Source organism: Pogoniulus pusillus, chromosome 22 (genome assembly GCF_015220805.1).
Source record: "Pogoniulus pusillus isolate bPogPus1 chromosome 22, bPogPus1.pri, whole genome shotgun sequence".
In the NCBI taxonomy this organism is placed as follows: domain Eukaryota; kingdom Metazoa; phylum Chordata; class Aves; order Piciformes; family Lybiidae; genus Pogoniulus; species Pogoniulus pusillus.
The window spans coordinates 21,517,185-21,530,713 of NC_087285.1; the positions used below are offsets into that span (position 1 = coordinate 21,517,185).

General features: G+C 45.1%; 1 protein-coding gene across 1 annotated transcript in view; it reads right to left on the reverse strand.

Annotated features, from left to right (window-relative positions):
* SPOCK1 (SPARC (osteonectin), cwcv and kazal like domains proteoglycan 1) overlaps positions 1–12,924 on the reverse strand; it is a 374,224-nt gene extending 361,300 nt beyond the window's left edge. The window contains exons 1-2 of the mRNA XM_064162166.1: positions 12,716–12,924; positions 12,175–12,342 (exon numbers count right to left, since the gene is read on the reverse strand). Coding sequence (XP_064018236.1) covers positions 12,175–12,342 — 168 coding nt within the window. The 5' untranslated portion in view covers positions 12,716–12,924. The remainder of the gene's footprint in view (positions 1–12,174; positions 12,343–12,715) is intronic.
* Positions 12,925–13,529: the final 605 nt, after the last annotated feature.

A 13,529-nucleotide genomic window follows, 5' to 3' on the forward strand; every position in this document is an offset into this window, starting at 1 on the left:
CAACTCCTCTCCCTGAATCCACGACATTATCGAGCACTGATTTGCCTACAACACATATTGCACATTTTGGGGGTAGGTTTGCTGCTGCTGCTGCTTTTGGGTTATTTTTACTATTTTTGTTAGGTTTGTTGTGTTTTGTTTTTTCATTTGCTTGCACCTGTGGTTTCTCTTTACAGAACATCTGAGGAAAACATTTATTCCATCACTGCAATCTCAGTAAGTCTTAATTTCAGGAAGCTTCAGCTTTAAAAATCAGCCATGCCCCAAGGCTTCAGCCGAGCATCTTGTTTTATACACACATCTTATTGAGTTCAAATGTTATAGACACTCCTGCATCATTCTGGATGAACACATCAAGTTCACTGTCACTGATACATCACTAACAGCTGTGCAACAATGGAGGTAGGGTTCAAAATGGTTCACTGATAATGAAAACTAAAGCTGAACCTCAGTCTCAGTTTGGATATTGCCCTGTTGTAATGGGCTGTCTTATTCATAGACTGGTTTAGGTTAGAAGGGACCTCAAGGATCATCCAGTTCCAACTCGCTGCCATAGGCAGGGACACCTCCCACTAGAACAGGTCACTCAAGGCCTCATCCAACCTGGCCTTGAACAACTCCCTGGGCAACCTGTGCCAGTGTCTCACCACCCTCACGCTAAAGAACCCTTTTCTAACATCTAGTGTGAATCTCCCCTCTGCCAGTTTAAACTCATTACCCCTTGTCCTGTCATTACAAGACTTTGTCAATAGTCCCTCCCCAGCCTTCCTATAGGCCCCCTTCAGAAACTGGAAGGCCACTCCAAGGTCTCCTCAAAGCCTTCTCTTCTCCAGGCTGCAGAGCCCAAATTCTTGTAGTCTGTCCTCAGAGCAGAGCTGCTGCAGCCCTCTGATCATTTCTGTGGCCCTCCTCTAGACTGGCTCCAACAGTTCCGTGTCCTTCTTGTTCTGGGGGCTCCAGAACTGCACACAGTACTCCAGATGGAGTCTCAAGAGAGCAGAGTAAAGGGGGAGAATCCCCTTCCTTGCCCTGCTGGCCACACTTCTCTTGATGGAGTCCAGCACACGACTGCTCTCTGGGCTGCACTCACACTGCAGGCTCATGTTGAGCTTTATAATCAACCCAATTATTCTGCCATTAAACCATGGATGAGTATCTCAACAGTAACTTAAGCTAAGGCTCTGTGGTTACTGAAAGCAAGGAGAGCAGAATGAAGTTGTTTGGGGTTTGCTAACATCCAGACATTGCTTTACAGGTGGAAGATTTGATATACATTTAAATGGTTCTAAATTTGTTTGTATTCTCTTTTTATGCATGCTCAAAAATTGTCCATTTATACCTATTGAAGTCTCCTGTACTTGTGCTCAGTCTTCTCTTGTTTTGCAGGGTGTTGCAACCTGGGTAGGAAATGCTTCCTCATAATTTCTAACAGCACAGTCTCTGAGGGACAAAGACTACCTCTCATCTCAGGTTATGAAAAGCTCATTACAAGGCACAGATTCTTTGCTCTGCCCATCATTTCAGTGTTTATGAAGATAAGACACAAAGCATCCCTTCATGAGAGGAGCCAAAGGCTTTGTAGAAAGAAGACTAGATATAAAACCAGACATTTGTGATCATTTCAGTCCAACATGCTTCACGTTCAAATGCAAATAAACCATTACACAACGTGTTATAACCAAGTTAACTTTGTTATATAAGCATGAAGAGACTAATAAATCTCTGGCCACTGAAATTACTATAGCCTTCCTTATGAGCACATAGATCTGGTTTAGCAGTTCCCTTCATCCTGCTGTCCTGCAGCTCTCTGCATAACAGACTGTGCAGCATTCCCCAGTTTATATTTAGTCTAATTAAATGTGACATGATTTCTCTTTGGGTGCTGTTGTCCTGAATGAAACATAATGTGCAGGTTTGTGGTTGTGTCTAAGGAATGTGACACACAACTCAGTATTTAAATCATTAATTATCCTGTGCCCATAGATATCCTTATGGAATTAAACACTTCAGAGTTCTTCTATGTGAAAGAAGTTCTTTTTCAGCTGGATGAAGTTCTAAAAAGATTGGTGAACTTAAAATGTACTGAGAGTCATCAGATGTAGATTAACATTAAAAGAACACAAGATACAGGGAATCTGCCCTGCCGAATATCTCTGCTTTAACAGCAAATACCTGCTCCCCCCTCCAGTATGTTATCAAACTAGAGGTGTATCCACCTAGCATTAAATAGAGGAATAAATAATGTCCAGATAGCATAAAAAAGATTGGTTATGGTGGCTTCACTTCAGGAAAAAAATGACCCAAATTTATCCCTTCTATACCCAAGAGAGGCTTATGTTATCAAACACAGAATGAATCCAAGGCAGTAAACACTGCTGTCAGGCGCTGCATGGATCTCCAGGGCCAGCACGCAGACCTGGCAAGCTTTGTCTTCTGCAGTCCAACACAGCACCTGGCCCGGCAGAAGAGCACCTCCCGGCACTCACCTGGCATACATTTGGCATTAGCTTGATGGATGACTCCGAACCAGCCTTATCCTCTGCTTCCAGCCCTGTCTATTCCGGGTGTACATCTCCCCACGCCTAACCACACTGGGGCAGTGCTCTGAGCCACGGCACAGAACAGCCCAAATTGCCCAGGGGCTCCTTTACCTGCCCTGTGTGGCTCGAGTCCGGCTCCACACTGGTGCTACAAGACCAATGGAGCTGTCCTGCAAACCAGTGCTGAAGCACAGCAGGCTCCTGCTGCCACACAAGAAACAAGAGGCACTTCTGAATTCTTTAAATAGGGGGTTTAATATTTGCCAATTGGAACCAGATCCAGCCAAGACGTGCAACATTCCTAACATGCACAGAAACACCACTCTGAAAACGTTTTCCATTCAATTCATTGAACAAGCAACTCAAACTCATTGCTTCTACTCCTGCAACTACAATTTTCAGCCTCCTTTCCATTCCACACTCTACAATTCAAGCCTCCTCCCAGCCCAACTCCAATGACTGCATTTGCCTCTCCCACTCTGCTCCTGTCTTCTGTTCAGGTTCAAGTAGTCTTGGAGGGAAAGGCAGAGAGGACAATATACAAACACCAGAAGGCAATGCTAAAATGAACTTCTGAAGAGCAAATGGGCTTCAGAGAAGGAAAGGGAAAGAGAGACGTCCAGGCTAAAGAACACATAAAAACTAGTCACAGAGTGTGCTGTGAGTTGCAAGTGACTTTGCACACACGGTGGCATTCCCTGATCAGCCAGTTTCAAAGTAACCTGCATGGGCAGACTGTCAAGCCCAGCGGTAGTCAGGATTCAACTGTAGGGCACAAGAGAGAGAAAACTTTTTGGAAACTCATTCTGGAAAGAGTAATTCTAAACATCATTTTTAATAAACTATTTTCCAACCTGCCCAGGAGAAAGCAATCAGTGAAGTGGATTTATGACACTAAGTTCATTAAGAGGACAGCTAAGATCGCAGAATTAATTGATGCCCCCTTGTACCTATTTAATGTGAATGATTTTCTGTTACTGTGGATTACAAACCAAGCCATAGAAGTGACAGATAAAGACCAATCTACTCCTTGCCAAAACCTCTCTTCCATAGCTTATCAATTTATCTGTAAACTGAACTTTGAATCATATCTCATCCTTGAAACTTATTAGTCTTTAGATGTTCAGTCCAAATGCATAATTCAGTTTTAGCTGCCAATGCACCAATGATAACTGCTGGAGTTCTGTACCCAATGACAGAGTATTAATGTGAAGTTAAGGCTTTAGAGCTTCACTGGGTAAAGCTGAAACAGAGCAAAGTGTTGGGAGTACAGAAACTCACACTGGAGGCAGCAGCAACTTTGCTCTTTTCCAACTTGAGGTTTTTGGGTTGGTTGGAATCTATGAAATGTGTACTTTGTAGACTGTAGATGTTTGATTTTCAGATAGATTGATTCTTCCAGGGAGTCTGAAGGAGCTTCTTCTGTTTATGCTAGCAAGACATCTGATCTTTCAGCCTTTTCCAATCACACAATGTTCTCCAAAAGCCAAAATGAATTTTTTAATCTGACTGGTCTTTCATGTATAGTTGTTCTCTGTCTACAAGAACAGGAAGATGAAGGACATGAAAATCAAACTCAGGCCTCACTCAAGTCTTTGAGAATTGAATCATCAGCTTCAACACAACCAAGACTTCACTACAGCTCTTTTGGACAAATCTCACTTTTGGTTACACAAGGAAAGAGATCATCAAACAGCCCCTGAATAAACAGATTTTATTGAAAACAGTTTCCATATCCTAGATGTAACATTTGATCTCCACTCCATTCAACAATTCCTGCCTCTCATTCAGCTAGGCTGGCACTTTATCCTCCAAAGCTGCACATGTTAAAGACACACTGACTGAAACGACACATTTCTAGCCTCCTGCGTAAAGCTATAAGCACAGAGTAAACACTTAAATTATCTGGGACAAAAAAAAGGCAGTAAGCTCCCCAGTGCTCAATACATGGTGTCAGGTTTACCTTTTGGCACTTGAGAATAATAAGACTCATTTTCTCAGCCCTAATCCTGGACAATTTCCCCCAAATCAAACTGGTATTATTTACCCGTGGATAGCTGGGTAAATAACAACAGATAACAGCTGTTACACTAAGAGACATCCAAACTCAGACTATTTCCAATCCACCCATTTTGTGTTACACTAACATGGCTGGACATGACACACAGCCCATTTCTGTGGGGCTTTCCCTCCCTCTTCTCCTTTTACCAATGAGCCTTGTGGAAAAACCAAAACCTACCCCACAAGTGTGTGCCAGGCTTTGATTTGTAGTTTTCTCTGCACCACCACCTTCCAAAAGGTGATTGCTAATGTTGCTAAAGGCATTGCTAATATTGCAATACATCTCAACTGGCTCTTACCCTTTTTTATTCATTTTTAACCTCAAGCTCAGCAAGAAACAGAAGACTCCTCTGCGGTCCTTACAAAGGTGCATGCTCCTTGCATCACTTCCTATAGCTCCCACTGCAACTCTTAAAACACCCAGCCTACGCCCAGAAATCACCTCCCAGGAATCTGACTAAATCACGTTGGTAATAAAGTGGGTGCCTGAGGAAAAAGCCTCCTGTAACACTGGGGGAGGAGGGAACAGTAGAACACAAGAATGGGTACTCTAAAAACCTTTAAAGTAAAGTTCCAATCTAGAGAATTCTGTAGCAGGGCTACAATTTGTGACTGCAGTCTTCAGAACACTTCTGTTTTGGGGAAGCTATTCAGGTTATCACTTGAGACTTGCAAGGCAGGAACTAGCACTCTAGTTTTCTACTGACCTATTTAGCTTTGGAGTAATTCCTCGGGAAGCTGGATAAGTGTCAGTTAATTACAAAGTGCTGGCTCCCTGCGCCTTCCAACTTAATTATACTGACATAAATACCATTATTTCCCCCTTGTCCATTGCAGAAGGAAGGTGTCGTGTTTGAGGAGGGCACTTGTAGTGAGCCTACCTCTTCTGTCTGCAACAAGCTGATTATGAATTGCATTTACACAGATTCAGACTCATCTTTTGCTGTTCTTTTAAACTTCATGCAGCTTCAGTAAGTACATCTCAGCTGTACTTTCATCACATTTATATTCCAGCCTTGTCCCTCTGTTGAGTAAGAACTGCCCTAAGAAACAAGATATGCCAAGAGTGTCTGGGTAGACTCATAAATCACATTTCAACTCTGTTGCACTTCACTCCAGATCCACTGGAATCCACACACAGAGTCTTCACCTTCTATTAAATCTCAAGGTGAGGTAAGTTTGGAACAATGATCTTCTGGGAAGCAAGCCTGCAGTGCCTGCGTCCCACCACATAACACTGTTGACTGGGTACATCCATTCCCTAGCTAGCAGGTGTTCTTCAAGTGCACTGTAACCTGCCTTAGTGACTGTCTTCCTTACTACATAAGTAGCAGGGCCTGAATGGTTTTGCAGCACTATACCTCCTGCATGTCACAAGATAAGGGGCAATGGGCACAAACTGCAACACAGGGAACTGCACCTAAATAGAAGGGAACAACTTCATTCCTGTGAGGGTGCTGGAGCCCTGCAGCAGGCTTCTCAGAGAGGCTGCAGAGTCTCCTCCTCTGGATAGATTCCAGACCCACCTGGACATTGTGATCCTGGGCAGCCTGCTGTGTGTGACCCTGCTTTAGCAGGGGGCTGGACTAGGTGATCTCCAGAGGTCTCTTCCAACCCTACCATTCTGTGAGCGTACTGATCACTGAATCACAAAAACCCCTTGTGCTTATGCATGAGGAGAAAAGCAAGTAGAAACTGTGGTGTTTGGGCAATAAAATGCTGTTAGGAAAATACTTCGTTCTGCCTGTAGACCTAAATACAACATAGAAAAAGGAAATGCAATCCCAAACTGAGTAGCTTTCCCTGAGCATCTCATGCACACTCTTGAACCTGACCAAACCCTTGGTAGATCACATCACACTGTCTGCTAGGCAAGAGACAGCAGCAAGAACACTACAGAAACAACTCTTACCTCAAAAGTCCCACAGGATCTCTGGGTATCACAGATCAGGTTCCACTACACTAGCTGCTGTATGGATAGGGAGCAAGACAACCATCTGCAAGGGACTTTAAACTGAATGAACAGACAGAAGTGGCCTCTAGAACCCCCAAATACAGGTTCTGTCATCACAGCTTAATACACCAGAATCTCCATTAAGATAGAGCTACATATTGAAAACAGAGTGCTCATTAAGATCAACTGTTAAAACAGACATGTGGCTGAAGTAATAACATTATTCCTAAGCTCAGGAAGATGGCTGGGTTTGTCATTTGCTTGTTCCAACTTCACTCAAGGTAGCTTCTGTTGGCTCTCTCTCAATAACCACTCTGAAGCAAATCCACTCTTGCACCACAAACCTTGTGTCAATAAACTAACAGGGTATTATTTTAAACAAGAGGCTCTTCCCCCCAGTGATGCTGGAAGGTCTTTGGCTCACCAACACCATAAAAATCTGCCTTTCTTGACATTCAGTGATCAGGAACATTCACAACATTCATAACTGAATGGTTTTTCCTACACACTGGGCAATTTTATTTCTCCAACAGAAGCAGAAATCTTCCATTTTCTGCATTCCTACAATGTATTTGCTCCCCTCAAGCAGCATTATTTTTGTTACTTAGAATAACTCTGCAAATCAATAAAAGCACACAGGTTTTCCCTCTCATCTATTTCAAGCTGAGCTGCCAGGACCCAGAGTAAAATCATGTTAACTCTCAATTCCATGACCTTCTACTTTGTACTTTTAAATTTCATTTCATTTCTATTACTTGAGTTCCCAAGGTGTTCTGGTTCTGCCTGTTTGGTATTCCAGTCCTTCTCAGTATTGGTCCTGCTTTCCATCTCTCTGCTAGCAAGTTTCACTACCATACTTCTAATTTTGGATTAAACCAATCAGAGAAAGATAAATACAAGGGGAGAAGCAGTGAAGAAGTGTGAAAAGCCAACTCCAAGAATCCATCGATGGCAAAGCTGGAATAATACAGGTGCCCCAGTTCCTAACACTGCACTTCTGATCAGGTGTGAAGAGGAACTCACAGGCTCAGAAAGGTGATAAAATGGTTTCATCATTGGATCACATCAGGGAACAGAAGTCTATGCCCAACCTGGGAAATCTAATATCTAATCTAACCTGCTTACATACAACTATTGTATATAGAACTCTATATAACTCTTTATGCTGATGATAGTTTTATGGAACTATTTATCTACAGAGAGCCAGAGAAATATATACACACAGATGATGACATTTCATGCCTTGCTTCTTAGGCATGCAGAGTCTCAAAGCATCTCCAGGCATATAATGCATGGGGACTTTAACATGATAGCCTGAACTGAAACTCTATAAGCAATGAAATGTAGAGAAACAGCTTAGTTAATGCTCAGAACGTGGTCTGGCAGTCTGCCATGCATAAATATGCACCAAAACTGGAGTTCATGCCAAGATTCTTAGCTTTCAACTTCATAGATATTTCCTCTATGGTTTATTCTAGATCCTCTAAGTTCATTTAACTTTTTTCTTCCTTTTTGCAGTTTAATCCATAGCTAGTTGAACTTATTACCTTTTTATATATGAGCATTAATAATGTAAGAGACATAACTCCAAGTAATAGAATTAGTCTGTTCATATGATTTTGATTAAAGACAAGGCTAACACGAAGAGGACACATTTCCTATGCCTTCTGTGCCAAGCCTGTCTGAACACAGCAAGATGCTGCAGTGTCGCCTATTACAACAACACATAGGGCTACTCACATAACAAATGCTTTCCAAGGCTCATCACCATTCACTTCACGTGCAGATGTCAAATTTGTGCTCAAGCTCCTCTTAAGCCAAAGGATGGAGGCCTTATCATTTGTGTTCATAAAATCAAAAAGGTCTAATTTGACTCTCATATCCCTGATGATATACAGATCCCAAGCCTCAGATCTGTAGATGAGCAATAGCTGCAGTATCAGCCCACAGCTTGCTTTCTCTTTTCTTTTTCTAGGAATAATCACATTGATTTAGTTTTTGGGTTTTAGATGCTTAAACCCAGTCAGTTACTTAAGTACATACCAAATCGCATTCGATATATGGATTAGACAAGTAATAAATGCCACATTACCACAGATCCTGAGCTCCATCCTTTCTTTTTCACAGCTTCAATACATTTGTGAGGAAGAGAAACACTATTATTCCCAGTTATGAAACGGCACTTGAGACAGAGTTAAGGGTTTGTCACTGGTCACACAGAAAGCTCATGACAGACCAGGACAAACAACTGGAAGAGAGACAAGAAGATTGTAAAGAAAGCTTATTACCACATCAGCCATGACACCATTATGGATACTGGACAGCTGGACAATACACCAGACTGGCCGCAGCACGTGCGTCAGAGCAGATCACTGCCTCTGCTCCTGCTGTTCATTTCCAGGCTCTGCTTCTGTATAAAAATGGAGCACTGGACTATTTTACAAATCGTGCTCAAACTGTGTGAAACGATTGTGTTGGAAAGGATTGTTTTAACCAGGTCCCTCGAGCCCTTTTGAAGATGTTGACAGACCATCATTTCACACCACTGTATTCAGTCAGACTTCAGAATCGAGCCTGATTATGTGGCTGTAACGCAGCCTCTAAATGAGGTGCACTTCTCTGCTCTCTTTTCAGAGAAGAGTAATGACCAGTGGGCCATTAAGTGCAAACACCATGCCGTCTTGGCCCGGGAGAAATATGGGTCACACTGGAAAAAGGATCAATAGCTGTCTTCTCAAATCAGGCCATATTGGACTATAGCTCAATAAGGCTGACCAGCCGATTGATTTTGAGAAGAATTACTGGAAAACTTGAGAGAAGCCCAATTTAAAATTTCATATTCAATTATAGATCATCCACACAAAAAAAAAACCCAACCCAGTAGTGCAATATTCTGATAGATTCACACAGACATACTTCTAGACACAGATGTGCAGATGTTTGTGCTGCTGGCAAAGGGTTTGAAGAGGCCACACCCAAAACAATCACACCCTAGCTCCATACTTGCTGTGTTTCTCCTACTGCACACGAGGACATAGGTATGCTTATACTTGAACCATTTTATTTATGCAACATAGCATCAAATTCAGAAAGATACTACAGGCAATTATGGTAATTAGTGCAACCTTGCTTCTCTAGATTTACTGGGCCTTCTGCTCTGTAGTAGCTGTAGTACCAGACTCAAGAATTTTTAACTGGAGCACCACTTCTAGTCTCCAACCTTCTGTGCAAAGCTCACACTAAGTAGCTCATCTGGTGATGCTGGATATATAGTCCCAGCTTGGGAATGAAGGGAAGATGGGAAGATAGTTTCCCTACAATTCAACAGTTTCAATTTAAATGCCAGCCTGCGCCACACACAGCGGTTAATAACACTGCTAGGCTGCACCTCGCCAGGCAGGGGTTTAACAAACGTTTTCACAATTCATCCCTGACAACACAGGCACCAAGCCAGGAGCAGATCTTCTGCACACACCACTGCATGAAAGAAGTGTGCTGCCTCCACTACACTGCCTGCAGCTCTACCTAGGCACGTCCTCTTCTGAGGACACAGAACCTGTGGCAGAAGACTACCATGTAGTAAATCCCTGCGGTCGAAGACAAGTTATTAAGTGCTTAATTATATATGCACCCTGATTATGCTTGCTTTTTAAAGTTTAGTGGGTAATGATTAGTAGTTTCTGCTAATCTACCCAATCAAAGGTTTCATGGACACTCACACACATTGCTAATATGCTGGTTCTAAAGTAAATAAATAGAATCATTAAGATGGCTAGGTAGAAAAACACCTAAACTTTGCATCAGCTTTATACTCTTTGCTTTGCCCTGGCACAGAACTGGTTAAGAGGGCTTTTTTTTCCCCTCATGTAATAGTTCTTTCTATAGAAAAGAGTTTTGAGGCTTTATGACTTTTGTTGTCAACTTCAGAAAGTTTAAAAAAAAGGCATTTTCAGTTGTGGAATCTTAAAACATGCAGAAGATGTTTATTACCTCCTTCAGAGAGAGGAGTAATTGCACTCGCGATATTGGGGAAAGAGGATGAGAAGTTACAAGAACTCCAGGCTTTAAAAATGAAAAGCTAGGTAACATTAAATAAAAACTTTAAGCTCAGGAAGTATAATTAAAATATGGCCTCGATTTGGGAGAAGACTGGTAAAAGATGCCCCTAGCTGTAAATCTGTGCCTTGCTATAAATCTGCCCCCAGTTAATACGTGGGTTTAGTTTAACTGTCAGTCCTCCACTCAGTTTCCCACTTTCAAATGCTGCGTTCTATAAATGTAGAAATTAACAAGTGAAATCCCTAACCTCCAGTGCCTGTGAGACTAAACCAGGTACTAACAGAGCTTCCCTTGCAGCCTGGTAAAAAAAAAACATCTATGAATCCATATTAACTGTAGAATCTTAACAAAACAGTCACTGTTCAAGCAAGAGGCTTTTCCAAACAACTACTACGTGACAACTTCAACGGTCCCAGCAGGTGGACATCATCAGAGTGACTGCACAGCAACACACTTTCTGACAGATCTGCTGGTACCATTGTTAAGGCCATACTCATTGCACTGAGATGCAGATGACCACAACTACAGAACAATGTAGAGAGAATAAGCTAGGCAGAGACAGGACACATTTAACTGTAATACTTTGACTTCCTGCATTAAGACCACATCGATGTTTAACTTGCTTATATCTTACAAAACACCAGAGTTCCTAAACGAACAACCAAGCAAATTCTTACAAAAGAGTGGCAGCAGAACTGCTCTTCCCTTCCCCTGAGTCACACGGCAGCCACCGTGCACACATTCCATGCAATCTAGAACACTTAACCTCAATGTGCCCGTGATCAACGTTAATGGTTCCTCTATCCAGCCCTTGGGCAGACTGAGGCAGGGTTTGCTCTGTCTGCTCCGAGGAAGATTTTTCAGCATACAGACAACAGGAAAAGGTGCTCTGTAAATACTACATTTACCACAAACATTGCATTTCCCTTTCTCCAGTCATTAACTCAGTACATGCAATTGGATGCAAACCAGGGGAATTAAAGAATTAATTGCAAGCTTAAGAAAGCGATGTTTTGTACAGGTCACCAAACATCTTCAAGTGACCCTTCTTTTCCAGACTGAAAAAAAAAACCCAAAGCAAAACCAACCCTGAATCAAAACATTGCTTCCTCCATGCCTCCCTCAGCCTCCAAGATCTCCACAAGCAGAACCGACAATAACATGTTTTCCGTGAGAAAAATGCTTCCCTGCTTACCACCTTGTGGCCTGAACTGGTACATACTCCCTTCGTACGCGCGCATGGCTCCATCATTTTACAGCTAACCAGCCTCTTAAGCAGCAGACACATGGAAACTTCACTCAAAAGTTCCTCTCCAAAGGAAAATTGAAGACCTTATGCTCTCAGTGCGAACAACACCGAGCCCAAGCTGCCCCAGTCAATGCCAGGACTTCCCGTCCAGCTTCCAAACCGCTCTGAACACCCCTCACACAAACTGCAACCGGTTGCCCAAGCTGCATCTCAGTTCCACCCGCTGCTAGGAGTCAGCAGCCTCTCGCCGAAAGGCTGCAAAGGCCAAACGAGACGAAGGAGAACTCGGGCGCAGGCAAAGAAGTACTTACATCCCTGAATTTGTTCCAGTACTTGTCTCGATCATACTGCGAAACGGTGCTCAGCCACTTGTCGTTGTCCAGGAAATTGCCATGATTGCTGCTACTCGTGATGATTTCAGGATGCCGGCTCTCCACTTGCAGGAAGCACCAGGCGGCGATTACCAGCACCCCCGACATCTGCAAGGAGAGGAGAGGAGAGGACCGGAGAAGAGCGGAGCACCGCGGAGCGGCCACGGAGTGGGCTCTGCCGGGCAAGGAAGTTCGAAGAGACCCAGCTTCGGACTCGTCTCCCCTCCGCTCCCCTCACCAACTTGTGGCTGCCGGCTCCGCTGAGACCCACCCAGCCAGCCACCCTCTGCCCGCCCGCCCAGCCCGGAGGGGCGGGGAGCAGCGACCAACAATAATAACGACGAAGAGCGGCATCACCTGCAGCCGGGCAGAGACCAGCCGCAGGGAACAGATAACGTTACGAAACCCCGGCGAAGCCTGCGGGAGCAGCCAGCGCTGGCCCCGCGAAGTTCGGCTGCCAAGGCGGAGAGGAAGCCCCTACCTCCGGGCAGTGCTGCCGGCCGTGGCTCCAAGCAGCGTGCGCACCTGCTCCTCTTCCCCCCGCGCCGCCCTTTGTGCTGCTGCCGCTGCTGAGGCGGCGGGTCGGAGGAGCCGGCGAGCCCCGCGTAGGCTCCGTCAGCGGCTCCGGGAGTGCGTGTGCGCGGCGGCGGCACCGGCGGCGGCGGCAGGGACGGGCGCGGGCCAGCGGCCGAGGTCTGGCGCCATCTACCCGCGAGCGGCGGCGGCGCGAGGCGGGGCGCGGCCGGGCCGGGGGCGAGGCGGCGGCGCGAGACCAACGGTCGCTGCACGCGGAGCCGCTGCGCGCGGAGCCGCTGCACGCGGAGCCGCTGCGCGCGGAGCCGCTTCCCGCCGGGCGCGCGCCGGCCGCCTGCGGGCCTCGCGCTGCGCCGGGGCCGGTTCGGTCTGGAAGCTTCTGCCCGGGGAGAAGCGATGGGCACCGGGAAGGGCTGCCCGGGGCGGCGCGGGGCCGTCCCTGGAGGTGCTCCAGAGGAGCTACAGGCAGCAAGGCACAAGTTACAAGTAATACAGGAGCACAGCAGCCCTCCCAGAACCCAGAGTGCCCAGCAGGGGCTCCCAACCACCCTGCCACCTTACCACACCCCTCTGCCTTACCCCAGAGGCTGCCCTACATGGAGAGTGAGTTGGGAGAATGGGCAAGGAGGGTGAGAAGCAGAAGGATTAGTTGGGTCACACAGCAGAAGCCCAGGGACAAAACAGATGCTGAGTCTGACAGATAGAGCCTTTCACTGTCCCACCTGTGTTTGTGTCCTTGTTTTCCTACGTCTCAGCAAGCC